A 24,001-nucleotide genomic window follows, 5' to 3' on the forward strand; every position below is an offset into this window, starting at 1 on the left:
CTGGATTGAAGCTACAACAAAAGCTGTTTTTTAAATATTTATCTTGTGATTAGATGTTCATTTTTATATACCGTATATACTCGAGTATAAGCCCTCCCGAATATAAGCCGAGGTACCTAATTTTAGCAAAAAAAACTGGGAAAAAGTATTGACCCGAATAATTTTTCTTGGCTGAAGCACCAGACTTTTGAACATTTCACTTTACTTCACTTATACATACAACAAATGGTTTAGAGAGAGCTCAAGTCTGAAGCTGTACAACACTAGTGCCTAACATTCTCCCATCTTCCTAATTGTTTTTTGTAGTATATCCTTCAATTTAATTGGCTCTTATTCTTGTTGACAAAATATTTGTGTTTAAGGTTTTCATTCTCAGCTTCTTAAATTTCATGTTTTTCCATTATGTGGACATACTCTTGGCGAATATTTATTGGCGAATATTTATTGGGAGATTTAGGTAATAAATTATTTGAGACAGAATCTTTTCATAAATCAAAGAGGATCCTGACTAATATTTATAAGCTTTTGTCCACATGTCTAAGAACATATACCTTTGGAATAAATGAAACAAATATGGAAAACAACTTTAGCATGAGTCATTGCTCCACATTGTAGTTCTTATTTATGGCCTGAAGTGTGAGTACAAAGAACTATCATCATTTCTCCCAAGCCACCACTAAGATTTTCTAGTGATTGCAAACACCTTTAAAAGCAGAACTCCAGGCAAATCAAATCTTAGCCCTTGCATTAGGGCTACCCCCACACCTACATTCTGGAGCAAGGATATACTCTCCTGTCCATGTCCCATTCCTGTTAATCCAGTTCTCCAGATATGCCCATGCCAGCTAGTGCCCCTAGCTGACATTATCGTCTGGATTCTGAGAGGACCCCACCACTGGACAGCCAATGAAAAGTGTCTATGTCACATAGGCAGCGATGTAGACCACAGAAAGACCCTACCTCCCGAACACAGAAGAAGAGAAAACACTTGGGAATGTCATGTAACCACAGATTTAGGTGTACAGTATATATTAATATACCTAAATCTTCTTTTTATTGCCTTTCTACAATCCCCCTACACAGTGGGTCTTAGACTAGGAAGGGAGAGGAAATCTAACACTGGGAACTAACTGACAGAAGAAAAGAGCAATGACCTCATCATTATGGTAACACAGGCCTATATTTATAAAAAAAAAAATCATAGCTACTGTCATGGCCCTGCTTCTTTATACAAATATTGGATAAATAAGTCTGTAGAATACTCCTTCTAATACTCAATAATAATTCCTTGATACAAAAAAGGGCTCCGGACGCCATCAGACTCATGGTTCTGATGTTAAGTCAGAGGGGGCATTTTCCTTTCCTTTGCATAGATCCACTTTAATAACTGCAAAACATTTTATTGATTAAACCAGAAAAACTAATAGCAGAGTTAGAATATTTTCAGGATTCCATGGTATGTGAATATCCATGAAATACTAAAGACATATTTAAACCCCGGCAGTATTGTATTCAATTTTCCTATTAGTCTCACATGTGTACACCAAATGTGGTGCAGATGTCTTGATATCTTTTTATAAGCATGGCATATTAGAGTTCATAGAGACAGAGGCAATATTCACAGAAAGGTATGTAGCTTAGAATATCTTAGTCCTAGGAAATACCAACTTCACTTATCCATCTTCTAATAGAAGGTGTGTAAGGCTACTTCCTGTGTCTTGGAATTAACCTTTTAGCTACACTGATGAGGCTGGCATTTTTGGGCATCTTTTGTACAGCTTTTCTTTATTCTGCTCTGGACTTTATTAAACATAAAGTGTGCATATAGATATTTCACAGGTACCATGTACAGTACAATGAGCATGTGAGCCTCTGCTGACTGCAAGTTTTCCACAGAACTTTACTTCTATACTGTAAATAGTTCTTGTGCTATATGGTTCTATTGTGAACACACAATGCTGAATGAGTTAGAGCATTGTTTCTTCATCTATTGGCCGGGTACGTGTTTGGGATGGGGACTTGACTTTGTGTGCATGCTGGAAATAAGCAGATCAATGTGTGAGAGTTCTTAGTATTTAACAAGTTCTTAAATGTAACATGCCAAAAAGGCATTTTTAACAAAACACTAACAGCATTACCATAAACTCAAGCTATTCTTCAATTGCAAAGCAGAAAGCTAACTTCAAAAGTGTTTTTCCATCCGTGGAATGGTGAACTTTACCCATATCTTTGAAATAACAAAGGCATCTTTAGACTTGACTAGTAATGACAATCTACAAACAGTTACTTATAGATAATTGGAGGCTTTTTATTCTTTGCATACCTTCTTCTCTTTTCCTACCCATTCTTCGCTAAGTGGCCATTTTTACTAAGGGCAGATTAATATATTTCCCGTTATTTCCTGGAACTCTGGCACATGTGACTAGGACTTGTGACCATGCACATCAATCCAGAAGAGGAAAATGCCTTTCCCTGAGATCTTGTTAGATTACAGATGAGATTTCCCAGCAATGCTCTGCTGATGTATCCTTCCCAGGATGCAGTGCTTGGACACATTACATCATTTGTGACAAAGAGAACCAGGAAGTAGAAAAACTGTAATTGTAAGTAAAATAACATATGTGTTTTTAACTAATGAATGTAAGATGATTTCAGATCAGCATGCAGAGCTGATGATTGTTTGTGAAAGGGGGTAAAGGACCGCTTTAAGAGAGTCAGTCTTACTACAGCCACCACTCTCCTACCCTGAACTCTGCTAAGATAATAACTACTTTCTTGGATTGCCACCTGCCCTGACCTCTGCTTGAATAATAACTACTCTTTCAGATTGCTGCCTGCCTTGACCTCTTGCCTGGATTTGGACACTGACAACTCTTACGTTACACATTCACTCTTTGTGGTTACTTGGTGATATCTTTGTCCTCTAAATATAGCTTGGGCCTTAAGCCATGGGGGTAGCTGAGTACTGGTAGGCATACTACATCTGCCTAGCTTGTTAGTATCATACCACCAGTTTATTCTACATTCTGCAGTGGTTCTCAGTGCAGTCCTTGATCCTCCCATTATGTATTATATATACAGAGATGAATTTATAACTGTGTGTTTTTTAAAATACTTTTATGGTCACTGTTATTTGTCTTTATATGGCCTATCTGATGTTTTGGTAAAATTTCGTCCAGTCCGATAACAATTTTCTTATTTGGGTCCTCAGATTTAAAAGCTTAAGAACCCCTAAGTTAGACAGGAGACACACACCTTGTCCCCATCCCTACTCTAAATAGTTTAGTATGGAATATCAGTTCAGAGTCCAGAAGTAAGCTGCTGTTGCTGAGTTGTCTTTTGAAAGCCCAGAATGTTCTGTGAGCCCCCATGATTAATGCACTGTGTATGAAATACTTATTTCTAAAATGAACATACATTATTATAAAAGTAATTAAACATGTGATGTCAAAGAACAGTTCAAAAACTCATAACAAGCTACCTCTTCTCCATTAGTCTATGTTGCAATTAAAAAACAACAGCGGCACAGTCATATGCCCTCTTCAGTTATATGGATGTTTATATAAATCAAGGGAGTGCTAATGAGTAATAATAACCTGCTGACTCTTCCTGTCTCAGATTTGAATAGAGCATCTCAGATTTGAATAGAACATGTTCTGAATGTTATTTAGCTTTGGGAATGAGGTGAAGCTATGTTTAATCATTCAGTCATGTGTGCTAATGTTCTGGGGTTTTTTGTTTTGTTTATCGTGCATAGGATCCAGGAGTGGGATCCAGTGTAAGCTTAAGTCAGAGCTTACTTTACTTGTAACTTGTACAGGAAAATCTCCTGAATGGGGCCACAGCCAGAAAAGCAACCTTACAAGGCTATTAACTGTTCCCTACTCTGCCCAAAACAAAATATATTACCACCCTATGTGGTAGTGATGGAATTAGTTTTAAATCTGCAGAGTATCTATGTCCCCTTGTAACAGGTGATATGCTCCAGATAAATCGTATGCAGACATCTCAACTCTCCCAGATGTTCTGGGAGTCTCCCGCTATTATAGCAGCTCCCGGACATCCGGGAGAGAAACATTTTTCTCTCCTAGCCGCCGTCAGAAAACCCCCAAAAAAAGGGCATTGGAACTAATAGCTAGATTGCTATTGGCTATTTCAATTGGCAATAACCAATAGCAGACTAGCTATTGCACCCGCCCACTGCTGCTGTCAATCAGCAGAGGTGGACCGAAAGTTCTCCATCAGGTCCATTGCTGACTGACAGCAGCAGGGGGAGGGTGCAATAGCCAGCTTGCTATTGGCTATTGCAAATTGAAATGGCCAATAGCAATCTAGCTATTAGTTCCTATGCCATTTTTTTTCTTGTAGTCCCTTGACTGCTTGGGTAAGAGCCGCAATTTGCTGACAAAGTACTTCCATGATGAAGACCGCCCTTTCAAGCTCCGGATGGCTGAGAACTACTGTCACGTACCTTATAGAGCTTGAGATGACAAGGGCGGCCTCTCTTGCAACTCTGTTCCCAGAAGGCCTGATTATAGATACAGGTACTCTGGGGCACAGCGGGGCATGAGTGCCAGATAATGATTTGGATGCTGGAAGCAAGTTCTGTAGCTGCTCCACTGTACAACAGACCATAAAAGCAGAGCAAAGAGGCAGGTAGAAGATAGTCAAAGTCAGCCAGACCGGGTCAGCAACGTGCAGGCAGGAAGGTAATGCAGCGAGATACAAACTCGTAGTCGGGTAGTAGGCCAGGGTCGGTAACGTGCAGACAATGCAGGAACAGGCAGGAAGCAGAAGAGTCGTCAAACGAACCAGGGTCAGGGTTCCAGAAGATCAGCAGTGTCAATAACAAGCCGGGATCAGTAACAAGAAGCAACACGGCAGGAAACAGGCACAGGATACAAGGCACACAGTTGAAGAGTACTCAGCACTAGAGACATGGAGGGGCTGAGCTTAAAGGAGAACTATGGGGTCAGTGTTTTTCCCCATAGTTCTCCTGGCAGATCGGAGCGGGGAGAGGGGAATCCAGCCCCTCCCCCTGTCACGGCAGAGAGCCGTGACAGGATCGAGAGGTGAGCGAACCTGGTATGTGTGATCTACTGAGCCGACCTGTGACAGTCTCATTGTCACAGGTCGGCTAGAACTATGAGGTGAGTGGAAATCACTCATCTCATAGTTCTCCTTTTACATAGCACATTTGGCGCCGCTAAACGTCGTAGATGCGCACGCGCTCACACGCCATAAAACGCGCACGTCTGCACAGAGGTGCCTGGCCCGGCCTGAGACTGTGGGCCATGCATGCGCAGATGCAATCCACTTCGTACGGGCTTCCTGACAGTAATGCCCCATGTTTGGCCTGCCATGTGTCGGGCACCAGGCAAACCCAAGCTTCTGCCCCTACATCTCAGCACTGGTTGCATGTCAACAATGTCAACTGTGAAAAAAAGGGAGTTTCTGTTCAATGATTCTGATTTAAATAAATGTCTGCCTATGTAAAATTGCTCTGTATATTAGGCTGCATTCACACCCGCCTGCACGCTAAAACAATCGACACAGGCTGGTGTCTGTGTGATCCAGTGGTGCGGAGCAGTGCCTTGTGTTTTTACAACATAGAAGATGCAGAGAAATGCAGGTCTCCTCCTTAATCTGTTTCTTTATATATCCACTGTGTATCTTTATTTTAAGTGCAATTTGTTTTGTGCAGTGCTTTTGTACATGTTGGGACTGCACTTTATATTCATCCTCTATATTTACCAGATTGACCACCAATGGCCTAAATCATAATAAAAAATAAGATTTATAGTTTGACTACTGATTTAAATTTCACTTCTTATTCCTGCCAAATAGAATAGCAGCTCATCTGTTAAACATCCTTCTTAACCAGTTGACATCCGCGGTGTTAAACCCCCTTCCCATCCAGGCCATTTTTCAGTATTCAGCGCTGCGGTACTTTAACTGACATTTATTCCGTCAATTTTATACCCTTTTTTGAGTTTTTGAGTTCCCTTCTTTGTACTTGACTGTCATGTTAGAATTAGCTCAGTCAACCTCTTTGACCTTTCCAATGGGACACCTCTTTGAACTCTCCACAACCTCTTCCTTTTTATCATGAGAGAAGCCGAACAAGAGAACATTTGAAGGAAGCTTTGAGATTTTACAGTAAGATGTCTAGTGAGGCATCCCGATATATTTTTGTACTGTTTCAGGCTTGTTCATTGTTACTAAATGCTCTGCTGAAGAACAAAAGAATTAGCTCATCATTAAGGGCCAACCTGCGTGTTTTTCCAGTGATACAATGTGTTTTACATGAGCTTTTTATGTGTTTTACAAGTGGTGCCAAGATACACTTGTTGGAAATTGCATGGAAATGCTTATTCTTTGTAGGTTCTGTTAATGAGGCAATACCTAATTGCATCAGATTGCTTTACTGAAAAGCATGGTTATGCCATACAAAGCACAGCTAAGAAGGCCATGTTCTCAGTTAAGGTAAAAGGTGCAGCAATCAGTCCTTCTCCAGCTGGTGAACAATGAATCTGCTGACAAGAAAATTCTGTTTGTTCTTCTAGAAGAATAAAATAAACCTTTTAATTGTGATAAAATCCCCTAATACCGCATAGCGCACTAATAATACAACAAAAACATTTCACTATCTGATTCCTGAACTCTACCTTGAACCTGGTTTGGAATTTAATGGCCAACCTTTTTATATTTATAGCACAGGAAAGGGCTAGAATTTTGGTATGGTTTAATTGCTGTCTGTGCCTTCCTGTCTCAGTGACACCCATTATACTCATTTTTTGTACTGGTTTCACTGAGATAGGAAGATAGGAAGTGAGGGCAAAGCTTCCCAATGAAGTCACAGACAGCAATACAAACCTGATATGGGTTCTGATCACTTCCCATTCAAACCTAAGAAAAAGTTCTGGTGATGTGCTCTTGCTTGAAAGTCTTATACCTACCTGTCCCTGATCCTGCACGATATCGATGATGATGCTGTAGAGCTGCTTATGAAAATCTTCTGAATTGGACCCATGTATGTGCAACTCACTCTTTCGTTCTTATGGAGAGTTTTTATATAGGAATGAGAGTAAGTGTACTGTGCATGCATGGGCCTGGGTTGGAAGATTTAGATGAGTGGCTCTTCAGCACCATCTGCGATTTTCAGCCGAGGTCATTACAAGTGAACTATATTTATATTAAACTAAAAAAAAATATATATAAATATATTTTATTATTAAATCATATATTAACAACAGAATGTTTTTTTTACGTGTTGTAGAAATCCCTTATAGGGTGTATAACTCTGATTTAATTGTCTGAATGTTGTCATTACAGTGTACTAAAATAGTGCTATATAATTTTGTGCTGTTTATGTATGTGGTTGTAAGGGAGGAACTGTATTGGTGGGTTGCTCTTCTTGCCACATCACCAGATCCATGTTTCTGCTGTTTTATTACATGTTCTTGCTAATAAAAAAAAAAACCTAGAGAAACAGAACTCTAACAGTCATATGCAGCATACAGAAAACAAAGTGGTACATTAATGATACATGTCAAACTATAGTGACTGGGAGTGCTGATCATATGTTTTAATGGTACCCTGGAATCTCAGATCTCATTGGCATATGGTGGTCCACCCCCTCCTGCTTTTCCCATCTTCTTATTGATTGCAGAATGTGTAAGGGGGGCTTTATGGGTCAATAGAAAGTAGCAGAGTGGAAGGAGCAGGCTACAGCATGTCCATGAGAGCTTCGGCCCTTGTTTCCTGTAATAAACCACCACTGATCTACAGGGTACAAGGACACTAGTTAAATAAAATAAGAATGTATGCAGAAAATAGCTATCTGCAGTTCACTGCTGGAATACTTGAAATAAAATGTCTTATGTTCACATTAGCATAAGTGTTAGAGTTACAGTGAGTGTTAAGTTTTTGTGAGCATTTTAACATGATAAAGTGGTTGAAAGTAATCGAAATTGCCTGAAAATTTCTAGGTAAGAAAAAAGACACAGCGCTCTCTTAGGGATGTGGGGTATGTGTGGATGCGGTCAATGTGGATTGCTGCTCTAGGAACAGGGGGAGAAACGTGTGAACATGGAAGTAAAGCAATAAGAGCGCAAATCCTGAGAGTGTCTGTGGGATATAAATGGTGAAAATTAACAAAAAGTGGGGACCTACTTGGGGTGCCAAGGATCCGGGCAAGGGGGGCCCCGATGAGGTTGGTGATTTCGCCTGTGTTACTGTCAGTATTCTGACGCCCAGTTGTTATTGTTTGATGACAGATCAGCGTCCCCATGTCATTTGGGGACACTGATCTGTCATTACAACTAGGCAGAGCCAGCCATGAGATCATGGCTGGCTCCGCCCAGCTTTCATTTGCCGGAATAGCCCTATTGTGAATAGCCCATACAGCAGCCCTTCGGTTTGACTGAACCGAAGGGCTCCGGCGGCCGAAGAGACACTTCACTTTTTGACTGCTTGGCGGAAGATCCTGCTCCATATACTATCAGTGAAAATCAATATACCATATTTTCATAAGATTTGATCTCTTCTGATACATTAAGGAAAATATATTCCTGTTAATATCCCCTAGGCACTAGTAGTACGATTCCATTTACTTCGTAAAGGATAGATGGAGACAGAGGTTATTAAAATTTGAAGCGAAATAATAAAACTTAAAATAAGCAATGCAATTAACAACACACCGAACAGCCAGACCTTTTTTTATTTTACTACCTTTTCCGTTGCTTTTAAGTATATTTTAAACCATATGTGCATGATCTCTTAAAATGTCTAGTATAATGCTGATGAACAGATTGACATACTGAACTCCTCAGATGAAAATAAATGAAATACTAGCTCATTCATTTCTAAAGCTTCTGAAAACATATGTGGACATTTGTAGGTTGAATCCACACATTCACCCTTGCCTGGATTTTAATGCTGCTTTGAGTGTAGATGGCAAATGCTGACATATGCAAATAAGGCTAAAAATATTTATGTTCAAGGAAGCAGATGTGTATTCTGGCAAGCAAGTTTGTGTATGTGTCACGTACCTGGGTGAAGACTGAGATGATGAGAGTGCTTCTCTTGCACCTCTCCTTCGACACCCCTGAAAGTGGTGACAAAGCCTGTGAGCACATGAGTGTCAATGTTCTAGGCTACACTGCATTTGTGTAGAGGTTCGGATGTGTGGACCACATGAAGGTAGGCTGTAGGACGAGGGCCAAACCCCAGAATACTGGGCTACCAGAACAGGTATCAGGAGCATAGTCAGAGTCTCAAGCCGAAGTCGATAACAGGCAAGCAGCAAAGTACAAAATCTGGAACCAGGAGTAGAGTCGGGGCACAAGCCAAGGTTGGTAACAGCCAATCAGCAGATTACCAAATCAGGAACCAGGAGCAGAGTCAGAAGCCAAGGTCAGTAACAGATGGGTAGAGAGGTACAGGGCAGAAGGCTGAATTCAGTAAGCAGCCGGGGCAACAATAGGCAGGCAGAGCCGGTCCATACACAGTTAAGCAGTATCACAAATCAGTTCACAGGTAGTCAGGAACGAGCGGAAAACCACTCAGCAATCTGTCCATGACACATGACCATTTAAATAGGCAATTTGGCACTAAGCGTGCATGCTAATGTGCATGCACCTGCACGGTAATGTTTACGCACATGAATGCTATGATATGATGTGTACAGGGCCATGAGCCATAGTACGCACATGTGGTTTTCCATAGGAGTCTGTGGTTAATTATTGATAAAAATCAATGGTTTGTCATTTTAAAAAATGGACGTTTAAAGGTTTTGGGTCTTTGACCTACGTAACATTAGACATATAATATGTTTCACAAATGCTACTGAGGTTTGAACTTCCTAATAAACTAGACTTTTTACATAAGGGTGCTGGTAGTGTACAGATCAGGGTTTTTGGTGCAGAAAGAAGTAAAGAAAACCCACGTTCCAGGGAGCCTTGATTTCTAACCTCAACCTAAGTTCATAGGCTGCCCCTAAATGAACCAATCACATCCAAGAGCCACCCACTGCATGCATTAGGGCTCTTGAGAGGTGTGTTCTGGCAGCCAACATTTCGAGGGTATGTAGACCCTTTTTTCAAGTTGGTCAATATCACATCAATGATGTCTCTACACACTGAGTTTCAGGATGCAGGAGAGAGCATTGTGTATTCTTATGGAAGAAATCATTATGCAAATAGGTCACACTGATCAGGTGAAAGTAGCCATGGGGGACACAAAACATGAACAAAAAAATTGTGCACTGAAAACAAAAACATGACATGATGACAGACAGTTAAAAATCCCCATCCAGGGAAGGTAATAATTAAGTTTTATTACATTTTTGCATAAAGACGTTGGCTACCTCAAATGTACCACAGCATACAATGAAATTTGCTGTTTTATTGTTCACAAACGTAGAACTATTCAAAGTGAAACATGTCTAAAATTAGATCTGTTATAGAGTACTTTTCTACGATTTATGATGTATATATAAAACTGGTCATTACAACGGGTATTAGTAATTGTGTCTACACCACTTGCTATGAGACCTTGCATACTGGAACGATAAATTGCTAGGACTATTTTGGGCAGACACTTTATTGCATGTTATATAATTGAAAGTTAGGAACGTTGGCAGATGTCTTCTCTGCTTGTAGCTACATAGCCATATCCTAGTAACCGTGAACCAACTGCTTTCTGTGTATCTTATGCTGTATTATGTTACATGAGATGGCATGGAAAATTTCCATGTCAAGTGAAACCATACCGCAACATAGACTCATATTGTATATTACGTGGCAGGTTATTTTTTACAATTTAGCGTGCGTCTGTAGGAAATAATATGATGTAAAGGAGCTTTCTAGGTGATACCAGGAGTGCTGTTTTATTGCATTTAGGAAATCTGAGGTTACACCCTGTCTCCTGTGACCCATCATTGCCCATATCCTTTAACCAGGAGCAACATCCATTGTAGGTAATTTATTCAGCATTTGAAATAGCTTAAAAACCTTTTGACTTTAATCACTGCTGTGCTGGAAGAAGTCCGGTTTACAATGCTGCTGGAGTGAAAGGTTCATGTGCTGGAGCAGAGGTATGAGCCCTAAGAAATTGCTCAACGTTCTACCTCGCTAGAACATTGAGCAAGTGTGCCTTCCAGGCTTTTATGAGTAGGCAGGTGTGTTGGGGGCGGAGCAGTCAGCAGAGGCCCTCCTGAATGGCTCCTAGCAACGGGATTCCAAAGGGCCAGGCTGCTACGCCCTCACTCCTATGTGTGACGAGTCCGAGGGAGACGTCTGGAGGGAGGAGCCGAGTACGCAAGCCTGCCGGCCCGTCTCCTAGCAACGAGACGGCGCCGCGGTTCGTGACAGTTCCGCTGTGCCTGATGCGAGCCCGGGACCAGCATGGTGGCTCCCTGACAGGGGATCAAAGGGAGATCAGTACACAAGCTCCCTCCGGTCCCCTCTCCGGTCTCAGAATGCGGAAGTGATGTATATTACATCACTTCCGCATTCTTGTGTCACTCTCCAGCTTTAGAAGCTGGTGAGACGCTGATGAAGCAGATCTCTGCTTCATCAGCTTCTTTGGTGGTCCCCAGATGACATTAAGGGTCTTCGAGATCCCTGATGTCTCCATAAAGAGGACTTGTCACATATCTTTGCTATCACATAGGGGGAGGGGGGGGGTTCTTAGCCCCCTATGTGATAACAATAAAGTTTAGTAGAAAAAAAATAGGAAAATAAAGTTGCAAAAAAAAATGTAAGTCACACATGAAAAAGAATAAAAAAACCCCACAAAAATGTTTTTAAAGTCCACACCCTTACATACACGCGTACAAACATGCATCGGGTGCACATATGTGCGAAAACGACGATTGCACCCATTACGCCACACATGATACATATCGCCGCGAACGCCAGAATGAGAGCAATAATTTTAGGGCCATCAATTACTGATATCACTAAACTGATGAGCGTTAAAAGCTTTTAAAGCATCGCCTATGGTCAATTTTGGGTATGGTAATTTGTTGTGATTTCACGGGTGCGCACAATTTTAAAGCTTGACATGTTTGGTGTCTATTTACCTGATGTGACCCTGTCTTTTATATTTTACCAAAAATTGGGTAATAATAAATGTAATATAACATAATGTCAAACATTTTTTTTACATTTTCAGTAATTTTTCCTTAATATAGTAAAAAATAAAACCCGCAGTGGTGATTAAATACCACCAAAAGAAAGCTCTATGTGTCCCCAAAAAATTATATAAAATTAATTTCAGTACAGCGTTGCATGACGGAATAAATGTCAGTCAAAATACTGCAGCGCTGAACACTGAAAAATGGCCTGGCCAGGAAGGGGGTGTAAACACCTGGTCTTCAAGTGGTTAAAGAAGAACTCCAGGAAAAATTTTTTATTAATTCTTGCAGTGGGACTACCCCTGCACTTCAAGGGTTAAGTGCATGCTTTTGTCTAGGTGCTTAAAAAAATACATCCCAATACTCCAAGGCAGCTACCGGCTTCTGTGATCACTGAAACGTGTCTATGCTCCTGGCATCCTCATATCTATGCACAGTCTATACACTGTGTATAGAACGTGATGACACCAGGATCCTTAGACTGCAGCACAGGGGGATTGAGGCCAGGGACACTAGTCTAAAAACAAGGTAAGTGCTGTTGGGGCAGCCAGGTTGCTAAAATCCCTGGACATGCTATAGAAGACCCGTTCATCGAGCGGCCCCTTAGGGGTGGGAGCTATATACATATTGTAACTATACATAAATGTAAATAACAGACACGGAGAAGGAACAGGAAATAGAAGGAAAGCTCTACAATGTATGGGGAATAAACCTCTTAGACAGTTGTCACTGGAACAGGTGCCCCCACAGTGGAAGATTTAAACTTGTCCCCTCTTCTTTTGACAGCTGTAAAATTTTAATTCCAATTACTTTCATGACTGTTTCAAAAACAGTGGTCACCAGGACAAATAGTGAGGGTGAATCCCAGGCACATAGACAGTAATAAAAACTTTCCTTCCAAAAATTAAAAAAATAAATGGCTATACATACACTTTAAGAGACTTTTAATATTATAAACTATATGCCTTATAAATTGGCCACTAGCTGTCCCTGGCTTCAATACTTACTGAATCCCTGGATCCGAGCATGTATGCAGGTCAAGGATAGTCCTTATTGGTATACTTATTCTATATCAGCGGTTCTCAACCTGTGGGTTGCGACCCCGTCGGGGGTCGGATGACTATTTGCCAGGGGTCGCCTGGGAGTCTCCCGCTATTAGATAGCGTCGCCCAGGAGAGAAACACTTTCTCCCGGAAAGGTTTACTCTGCTCAATCGAGCAGAGTAAACCTTTCCCTGCGATCGTTTTTTTTTCTGACATCGGGGACCGCCAGCCGTAAGTCAGAAAAAAAAAACACCATAGGAACGCATCGCTAGATTCCCATTGGCTATTTCACTTTGCAATAGCCAATATCAAACTAGCTATTGCATCCGCCCTCTGCTGCTGCCAATCAGCTGAGGGGGACCTGAAGTTCTCCATCAGGTCCTCGTCTAGTGATTGACAGCAGCATTTTTTACTAAAAATGCTCGTTGTCTGGCTGTGTTTGGCTTCAATAGTTTTGAGCCACTGAAAGAAAATTAAAGCAAGATACATTTTTTTTTGTCTCTATTCTTTTATGACAGTTGTTACCCTACTGGTTCTGATAATGACCATTTCAAATTCAATTCAATACATTTGAGAAATAGCAGTTGTGTAATGAATCAAATGTTTGCATATCTACATCTTTTTCATTAAAAATATTTGATGAAATTACAATAACACCGCTTGGTCAATTGTTTCTGTTTTCTTAGGTCATTATATTTCGCTGGATACCAATCATGGGGTTCAGGGTCAGAGAGCTCTTCTCGTCAGTCCGGACCTGCAGCCTGATGAATGGAGCTGCCTTAGGCTGGTATACCAGATTACTGGCTCCGAACTCTCTCCCAAACCGAGCATGTTAAATGTTTTTGTTCAACCTGAAAGCGAGAGCTTTGATTATATGCTGTGGTCTTCCCAGGAACAGTCAGATGGCTGGCTAATAGCAAGCGTTGATTTGAGAAATACATCAAAAAGGTACAAGGTAAATGAACAATATTAATAACTCATTAAACAGTTTGGCAGTTGTTTTTGAATCACAAGAAAATAATTACAAGTTTATTGGCAAGTAAAACAGTGGCCATATATTTATTTTATGTGATTAAAGCTCTTGAATGTAGTTCTGCTTTAGCTGCAAAATCTCTTTACATTTTAGGTAGCATTTACAGGGTTATTAACAAAAGGGTGAAGAGTAGGCAGGAGAAGGGAACAATTTAGGCCGAATTTTGGCTCTTATAGTGCGAATACCTATCGCCCGACACCCAGGACATGCAGTTTCAGGCGCCGGGCGGGTAGTTTCTTTTTGTACATTCAGCCCTGCACCTGACAAGCAGAGCTGAATGTACAGTGGTAGCCGCTGCTCGTTTATAACAAGGGCTCTAATTAAATCCCTTGTATTAAATCGAGCTGCGGCGGCGATCGTGTCCGCCCCTGCCGTGGTTTTTGGGGTCCCCCGCTCCTCTGGGCGACCATGACCCGTCACGGTCCCCCATAGGAACTCACCATAGAGCCCCTTGAGCACGTTCTTCGTCTGCTCTGTGTGATTACTGAGACAGCGCCACCTGTCTCAGCGGTCACTAACTGCAGCTCCTGTGACAGAATTTCTGTCACAGAATTTCTGTCACAGAAGCCCTGCGTCCTATCGTCCTGAGCGTCTTATAGACCGCAGAATATGGTATGTGTGCGCACAGTGCCTCTAATAAACAAACGTTACTCTGTTTATTAGATAGACATTGCACAGTGACAGTGCACAACAGTCGTGCTGCACTGTGCAGGAAGCGATAAAGCAAGCTATGTGTGTGCTGTGGGTGGGATCTCACTGGAATGGAAGCAGAATCTCCCATGTGAAAGCAAAAGTGGTACTTAGCTTAAATACTAGATAGGACAGGACAGGACAAACTGGAACAAGCTAGGATAAGATTGGAATGATATGCAAAGGTGCCTCTATTTATTTATTAATGTCATCTCTCTTATATCAAAAGCAGTCTTAGAAATTGAGCAAATAGAAAGAAAGAATATTATTAAGATTTTTGATGGGTATTCATTATTCAGAATATTGTATTAACTCTGAACTTCACCCTTCTATCCTTTAACAGCCAAGTAAGGTGCCATCTTGGCCTCTATTTGGATTGCAGTTGCCATGCTGATTCACGTGTGATCAGCTAGGACACCACATTGAGAGCTGAAATAACCACATTGATAACTGTGACAGTTATTCACAGAGGCATGCCTTGAAAGTAACTGTTTTGGGAAATTGTTAAATTGGTGGGTCTAGTTCCACCTGAAAGTGGCACTAAGCCCACCAATTGATTGTTTCCCAAAACAATTACATTCAGAGCATGACACGGGGGATGACTGTCGCAGTAACCAACATGCTTATGCCAGCTAAAATCTAAAATATCAAGTACTTAAATGGCTGGTGACATAGTTGATCATGTGTGCAGCACCATGGCAAATGGAGATTTAAATAGAGGCTTTGATGGCACCCTATTTAGCTGTAAAGAATAGGGCGGTTTGATTCCATTTTAGTTGTAATTTTGTGCATCAGTCATTGTTCATTCTGGTTTATTGACTAAGACAAAAAGAAATATGAAAAGCATAGTAGCCTATAGTGATAGATCAGTAATCTCTTTCTATGCTCTATGTGCTCTGGCATTTACTTGGTTATTGTGAACATCATACATACTTTTGGAACTCTCTGCTGCCCCAAGGCCAGGTTCCTCAATGCAATTGTACAAAGCAAGCAGCGGCTTCCCCGCTCTATATTTAGCTCTGCTTGCCCAAAGTAGGGCTAAACGTAGAAAACAACTACACGCCCGATGTCCGGAACTGCATGTCGGGAGATAGGAATTCAACACCCCTGTTGCCTCTCTACTCCCTGCTGCCCCGAGGCCGGGCCTTGGTTGGCCTTGTGGGAAATCCGGCCCTGATAATAGTCAGGAAAAGAACACATATATTGTGTGTCAATTTTATTTTATTAGGCATTCTTCTTGCTTTTTCTTTCTATTCTAGATCATTTTAGAAGGAATACTTGGAGGAGATGATAATAGCAGTATTGCACTATACGAATTAAAAATGACTACTGGATATTGCATTGGTATGTACCGTATATATTTGTATATATTTATAAAAAATTTTGTTGGCTAGGAGTAGTTATTTTTATTGCAATGTAACATAATACCACAGTCAGACTCAATAAAAAACAGTTTTGTCTATATTTTAATTGTGTGATAACACCTATAATTAGAATATCGCATATCAGTAAATCATAACAAAAAAGCTGGCTGTAATCATTAGACAGCAAAGACAATTAGATTTATCCATTCAAGCTTGGAGGTATGTTATACCTTTGTGACCAGTACCCTTTTCACAGGGCCTTCATTTGGTTAAATGGGAAGTCAAGATCTTTTTGTAATAAATGCAAAGTGCAGTTGAAATCCAGCATTGTAAATGAAAAATAAGGCTTTTTCAACAGTCTCTCTTTTGTTATTCTGAACTAATGAGCACAGCCCCAGGAAATAGATCCAAATATTATTTGTCTAGTTCTCTTGTGTACAAGTGTACCAGATATGTGTACTTTATGTAAATCAGGATGCATTCCTCATGTCTGAAAGAAAGTAATTACTTCTGTTTTTTTGTTGGCATTTTTACATTACCTTTACATTTTAAAAAATGCTTCTTTCTTATTTACCCAAAAAAAAAAAATATGTATAGCCCATTTTTTTCAGTTTTGGATAGCGTAGGGAAGGGTTAAAACCCCTTTAATTCTTTCTTTTGTCCCATTGGGGAGATTTCCCTTATCTTTCTGTCCTGGACATGCAACAGGAAGTGAGAGGAGTTCACCGGAAAATATGTCCCCTGTGGAAGATTTGTTCTGGTGGCAACTACAAAATTTTGGATAACCCATCACATTCTGTTTGAGAAAGTGAGGGGGTAAATCTCCCCAGCAGTGGACACAGAGAGGAATATAAACCTGATAGGGGTGTTAATCCTTCCCTAGTCTACCCAAAACCCCAAAAAGCTTTGGCTTTACATATGCTTTAACACTGATCTCAAGACTTCAAAAGGGTTGTAGATTATTTGTAGTCTAGCTATAACAGGAGCTAAGGTGACAAGGACTGTAAAATAGTGATTACAATGCATTAGTCTCCAAAAGGCAAGTATGAATTATGCCTTCATTGCAGTTCCTTGATAAACTCTGCAATCACCAAATCTCCCTCCTGATTAAATCCTAGCTGTTACTTGGCAGGGAGAGACCACTGCTTCCACACAGCAAGCAATGGCCTATCTCTGCAGCATGTTGGCAAGGAACATGCGTTCAAGATGTGTCTGCTTTCTAAAGGAAATTATTTAGAAGAGTTTGAAACCCTTTGTTTTGATGCACCTGGAATGTATGTACTCTATGTGTGTATTTAAACTAAAAAAAATATTTTGCCTTTCAACCTTTGTCAACTGACACATTATTTCCAAATGTAAAAGTAGCAAATAACACATGGTGATAAAAATACTCCGTTTGTTATGCTCTAATGTATTGACCCTCATGTCTCACTGCAGAGTGTGACTTTGAAGAAAACCATCTTTGTGGTTACTTGAACAACTGGAACCCAAATGTAAACTGGTTTGTTGGAGGAGGTAACATCAGAAATACACAGGCTATCATGCCTAAAGACCACACAGTGAAGAGTGAACTAGGTAAGCGGAAAGCAGAAAAAAAATATTGCAAATCCCTGAAAGTAATTTTAGAAGTGACTTTTTCATATCTAAAGCTGAACTTCAGGATAAGGAAGTACTGTCCAAAAACAAGAGGCATGTATCCCCTAATTAAATCCTTTTAAGGTTTGTGTATTTCTTCCAGACCTGTGTAATAATCCAGTGTGAAACTTTACCTCTGTGCAGGAACTTCCTGTAATAAAGATCAGTCACTGCTTGCTCTTACCTTCTGCCCGCCTCACCTTCACGCTTTTTTTAACCCCTCCCCCCCAGTTACCTAACACTGTATCCCTCTCCAGCAACCTTACCCTCCATTCACACTTTATCCCTTTCTATTCACCAAAACCTGCCCAGCACACCTCTGCCCCTAGCTCACAGGACATTCCTCTGCAGCCACCTCCCCTTCCCCCTTCCAAAACTGCATCTCTTTCTAGCAACCCTCCACCACATTCATACTACGCCCCTTCCCAACCACCTTACCTTACCCTCTTTTTACCTACCTCCTGCACACTGCACTACGTCCTTACAATCATGTCCACTCCACGAGTGTCCTCTCTGCTGTCTTTCCCCCGCCACCTGCACACTACACTCTCTGACAATCAGTTCCAATTTTTATGAACAGACCCATGCTGGAATGGGTACACTTTTGCTAATATATGAATAATGTACCAATTTTCTGTTTGGTGAATGTAAACTGGAGCAAATATTATTTTGCTAAATTTTCAACATAAGACTGGACCTGCAAGCTAGACAGCTTGCGTTCACTGCTGGGATGGGATGCACATGTCTTGGCTCACCACTGTATGGAAAATCAGTTACATCTGTATTTTAGAACTTAGTCATATTCATCTTACTGGTGCCTCCATGCCGGAAAAAGATTTGCAGCTGTTCCTTCTCCTGTATATGACTAGTTTTTCACAGTTTAACACATATGGTAAATTTCTATAAAGTGCTATGTAATTACAGTTGTGAGGATGGCCAAGTCAGAGTCCTGATCTCAGTCTTGCTGTGGTATTACAGCATGCGGTTCAATCAAGACATCCCAAAATATACATGACCTGAAACACTTACACACTTAATCGCAAATGTGATTTAATGTTGAAAAATGTTGGGTTATGCACATGGGAGTAAAGAACATGTACGCAAACTACTACTTGAGTGGTCTTACTTTAGGGAAGTCAGACAGAGAAAAAGACTTGGGGGTGCTCATAGATCACAGATTTGGCAATAGAAAGCAATGCCAAACAGCAGCCAGTAAAGCTAACAAGATACTGGCATGTATAAAAAGAGGAATTATAGCAAGGGATCAAAGAGTAATACTTCCAATTTATAAATCATTGGTTCGGCCTCATCTTGAGTATGCGGTACAGTTCTGGTCACCAACTCTCAGGAGGGACATCCTAGAACTGGAGAGAGTTCAGAGAAGGGCTACAAAATTAATTAAAGGGATTGAAGGCGCACACACACACACACTCACATACATAGGTTGAACTGGATGGACCCTGGTCTTTATTCAACCTTATACTATGTTACTATGTTACTTATACAGGGATGTGTCTACACATAGCCTAACCACTGCCCAGGTCTGTTTAGAAGCTAAAAAAAATCAAATTCACTAAATAAAGGGTTCATGTACTTTTTCACCAATTACCTTGACTGTTTAAACCCTTCCTGCAGTCTATAGGTTAACAATGCCCTGTGCCATGAGTGCATAATCTACCTTCCCCTTCACAGCTAGTTGTGTGCAGCAGTGCATGCTCCTAGCTGTAAGAACTATGCTGTCACTGATTGATCTGGGTCTTCACTTACGATTGGGAACCAATCGGTGTAGTTGGCGATCTAGTGATCACCATGTTAGCTATGGTTTTGTTTGTCAATAACCGCAGATGGTGTATTTCTTTCACTGGGAACTTGCCATCCCCAGATAAATACATTCATTTTATAGAAAACAGTAGAGTATTTAAAAGTATTAACTTATATATTATAATAAATCTGAAAAGGGTGTCTTTGAAAACATTGTACCAAAGAAAAGCCTTATTTAGGTGAGCAGTCTATTAATGATAGAGTAATTGTCAACCGATGTACTGTATACTGACACTGCTAAATTTGGTCTCGGCATCTAGGCATCAATGGCCTCTGATCACAAAAGGGTTAAACCATTTGTTAAATAAAGAAAAGGCAATGTGACGTATCACGTGCTGTCTGATAAAATAGGTCAATTTTTGCTATTATGACCTAGATGCATATCAAAACACATTTTAAGAGGAATTCATGCAGAAATCTAGATAATTCCTAAGGGTTCACAAGCTTTCTCTCACAACTGTATGTTGGCAGACATCTGACAGCAAGCATATTTATGCCAATGACCCAAAATATTGTTTTGGATAATGAGCCCTCTGGTGTAATATGCCATCCATCAGCATAGCAGATAGCCTCTTGCTTGAGGTTTGAAATTTGCACCACCTCAGCATCAAATGTTGCTATTCTGTTAGTATACTCAGTGTTTTCAAACCCTGGATTTAATGACATGTCTTCTTTTTTCGTAGGTCACTATATGTATGTTGACTCTGTTTATGCCAAGCAGTTCCAAGAAGTAGCCCAGTTGGTCTCACCTTTGATTATTACTCCAATATCTGGCTGCCTTTCCTTTTATTATCGAATTCAGCGTGAAAGCAGCAATGTTTTTATGGTCTACACCAGAGACCTGCATGGCAGCTATGAGGAAATCTGGAAAATGGATGATGTGCGGCAAGGTGAATGGAACCTGGCAGAGGTTAACCTAAATGCATTATTTCCAGTGGAGGTAAGGCTAATAGTATTAGCTAAACCATTTAGTTTCATCAGGTGAATGTAGGAATGGTGAAAATAATGTTTTCATAGAAATACTTGCTAGATATGCTGTTGTATAGTTTTCATGTGCACCTTCCTTTCTTTCACTTTGCATACATAAGCTCCTTTGATTTCAAAGGATAAGCTAACTTTCAGTGCAAACGCTAAAAGTAGTAATAAACTCTCAAACATTTTTAAATAATAAATCCAGATCAAACAAATATAAAGTGCCCAGCAAAGTATTTGAAAGTACTTGCAGTCATCATGTTTCTGAACAGCTGGTTCCAACTCTGTGAGCTCCACTTCCCTGAACTTGCTGTCCAGTTCAAAATAACAAGGGAGAACACACACAGTCTCCACAGCTGTCCATGTATTAGTTTGGAGAAGGGAAGAGGGAGAGGCGAGACGAGAAGGGAGGAGGAGATTGGATTGGCTTGCCGTTCCTGTGTGTTTGTGGAGACGCACACAGCTTATTAGCACACACGGGTGGCTCCAAAGGACCCTGTAAGTGAAAGAAGCCACCCTAAAATAGGATATCAAGACCAGGGCTCAGGTGACCAGCTGATTCTGCTGCATCCGTTATAGGAGATTTATTTTAGCATTTAAAATAAAACCATTTGACTTTAATATTACTTGAAGTATACTGTATATAACTCTTGCAGACTGAACAGAAAACAAAATGCAACTTTGCACCTATCTGAAAAGTTCAACAAGCTGAGCTATGCATTCAATCTAATGAAGAGACCACATTCCAATAACTTTACCAGCTCAAGTTCTGAGCAAAAGATGGAAGAGTACGAGCCACGGAGGGTGGTACAGATTCATCTATTCCAATAAAATAGAAGGCTCAATTCAATAAGCTTTAACACAGGGATAATAACTTTTATTTTGTGCCATATAGCTGTAATTTTCAAATCTCATTGGACTCTGAACTGAATTTATTGTTACCTTTGTGAAAATAAGTATTCTTATCCTGGTGTGTTTGCTTTGTGAATTGAGCCTAGAGTCTAGGGTTCTTCACAAAAGGGTGAAAAGTTTGGAGAAGGAAGGAGAAGTGAACAATCTAGGACAACATAGCTCAGGGCTCAAAATTTCCACTCGCCTGCTCGCATTTGGCGAGTAAAAATAAGGTGAGGGCGAGTGGAAATTTGGGTCTCCAAGTACCGGTCTAACTCCGGCCCGCGAGCCGGTACTATGTGACCCACAGCCAGCTGACATGTCAGGCACACGGTCGCAGACCGCGTACCTGACTTGTGGGAGCAGCTCCATGGTCTGCATCTCTGTCGGATGCAGACCGCAGAGCTGCCCCTGTCAGCTCTGGCTTCCTTCGGCCGGAGCTCTGACAGTTCTGAGCTCCGGCCAAAAGAGAGAATGTACGTGAGCAGGATCGATGCCTGGTTATCTGGGGGTGATAGTGAGGACTGCTGCAGACCTCACTAATCACTCACTGATAAACCAGGGATCGATCCTGCTAACAGCCTCCTCTTGCAAAGACGTGAACAGGTGAGGGTGCTGGGGGGAAGGGGTTGAGTGTATTATAATTTTGTGTGGGGGGTTAATAAGGGGGAGATGCCCTCCCCGCTGAGGGGAGAGCTTCCGATGATTGCAGTGCTGAGCAGGCAGTGTGCGCTTGCTCACACCGGCCCGTGCGGCATTCGTCTTCCGACCACGCCACCAACCCGCCAAAAATTGTACGATTTTCGGCAGGTTTTCCAGCGTGCTTGGAAGACGAAAGTCGTACGACCTTACAGTGGAAGCGGTCGCTGCCCATACACCTACCGATTATCCTACGATCGCGGGATCACTCGCGGGTTATCATACGTTAATCGGCAGGTGTATGGGCACCTTTAGTCTATGTGTATATTAGGCCCCATTCACACCTACAGTATATTTCAGGTGTTATTAGAGATTCCTGTGTCAGGAACTTGCGTTTTCCTGCAGCAGGAATCCCTAATCTGCCGATAGATAAGAATTATCGTAAGATTATTTAAGAGGGTGTGTTTAGGGGCGGAGTTAAGGCCGGGGCAGTGTTAAGACCGTGGCACACTGCACGCAAAGCAGCGCAGAGCGGCAGTGGTGAGCAGTGTCATTTTCTACTGGGCACGTCAGCTGGCGAGAGCTCGCGGAGCTGAACGTGCAGAGATGAACAATTTTAACTTCAGCCAATCGGCTCGCGCGTATAACCCTGCACGACGGGATGCGACGTCTGGCCGGTTGTTAAGCACGAGCCGATTGGCTGAAGGTGAAGTCAATCATCTGACTGCACTCAGCTCACACACTGCACGCAAAGCTCCGTGCTGGATAGCTTTGCTTCGCTCTGCACGGCTTCGCGTGCAGTGTGTCACGGCCTTAAGGGTTAGGTGGGGTAACTGCTGGCTAGTGACTCTTAAGGCCTGGCTAGTAGCTCAGGACTTGAAATTTTGAGCCCTGACATAGCTGATTTGGAAAAAATATCCAATTCAGCTCACTTTCCAGTTCAGCTATGTTGTCCTAGATTGTTCACTTGTCCTGCCTTCTCAACTCTTCACCCTTTTGTGAAGAACCTTGTTAGTTTTTTTTATGCAAGCTAAAAGGTCAACAGTCAAGTTATCAACACTGAAAGTGCAGTCATCCTTTAATTCATTGATAGTCTGAAAGGTGATCTGTTGGAAGTTCTGCTTCACTTCTGTTATATGCTGAATATATTTGTCAGTTAAAGGACTACTAAAACAAAAATGCAAAACAACTTGTAATAAAGATGGGTAAGAACAATAATTATGTATTTATATTCCATGTATTTTAATACAATTGTAATTATTTTTGTATTCAGAGTAAAAACAAATCAGTTTCTAACAGTGTTAAAAGCATTACCATTTATATTATTCCATAAAGTTAAATTGTTCATTCCTTTCAGGTTGTCTTTGAAGTTGCGTTTAATGGCATCCAAGCAGGATATGTTGCTGTAGATGACATTTCATTTTCTTCTGAATTCTGTAATGGTGAAAGAGGTATAAACATTTTGATTATGTTTATTTTTCTGCATGAGTAATCGCTAACTACCCTCTCTTTCTCATTTTCAATCTTGTTTCTGATGTAACTGGTCACCTGACAATGTGGGCCACTGCTTCAAGACTCTGATTGGGCTCATTCGCATTTATGGTCATGCAATAACATGCTTTTTATGATGTGTTTTACATGAGTTTACACGCTATAGTGTTTAATCACAGTTTTCAGTGTTTTTGTGGTGCATCCTTCTTAGGATTCTGTCTTTTAGTATTGCCTAAAATTTGTATAGCGTCACCAGACTAATTTAGTTATTTTATGGCAA

The 24,001-nt window shown here is 41.0% G+C and overlaps 1 protein-coding gene across 2 annotated transcripts in view; it reads left to right on the forward strand.

Moving 5' to 3' along the window:
- Window positions 1-24,001, forward strand: part of MAMDC2 (MAM domain containing 2) — a 76,786-nt gene that overhangs the window by 31,706 nt on the left and 21,079 nt on the right. For both annotated transcript variants that reach the window (XM_018555639.1, XM_018555640.1), the window contains exons 3-7: window positions 13,872-14,140; window positions 16,168-16,252; window positions 17,710-17,847; window positions 20,412-20,668; window positions 23,588-23,681. In XM_018555639.1, coding sequence (XP_018411141.1) covers window positions 13,872-14,140; window positions 16,168-16,252; window positions 17,710-17,847; window positions 20,412-20,668; window positions 23,588-23,681 — 843 coding nt within the window. The remainder of the gene's footprint in view (window positions 1-13,871; window positions 14,141-16,167; window positions 16,253-17,709; window positions 17,848-20,411; window positions 20,669-23,587; window positions 23,682-24,001) is intronic.

Source organism: Nanorana parkeri, unplaced genomic scaffold (assembly GCF_000935625.1).
Source record: "Nanorana parkeri isolate BGI_ZX_2015 unplaced genomic scaffold, ASM93562v1 scaffold206, whole genome shotgun sequence".
NCBI lineage: Eukaryota > Metazoa > Chordata > Amphibia > Anura > Dicroglossidae > Nanorana > Nanorana parkeri.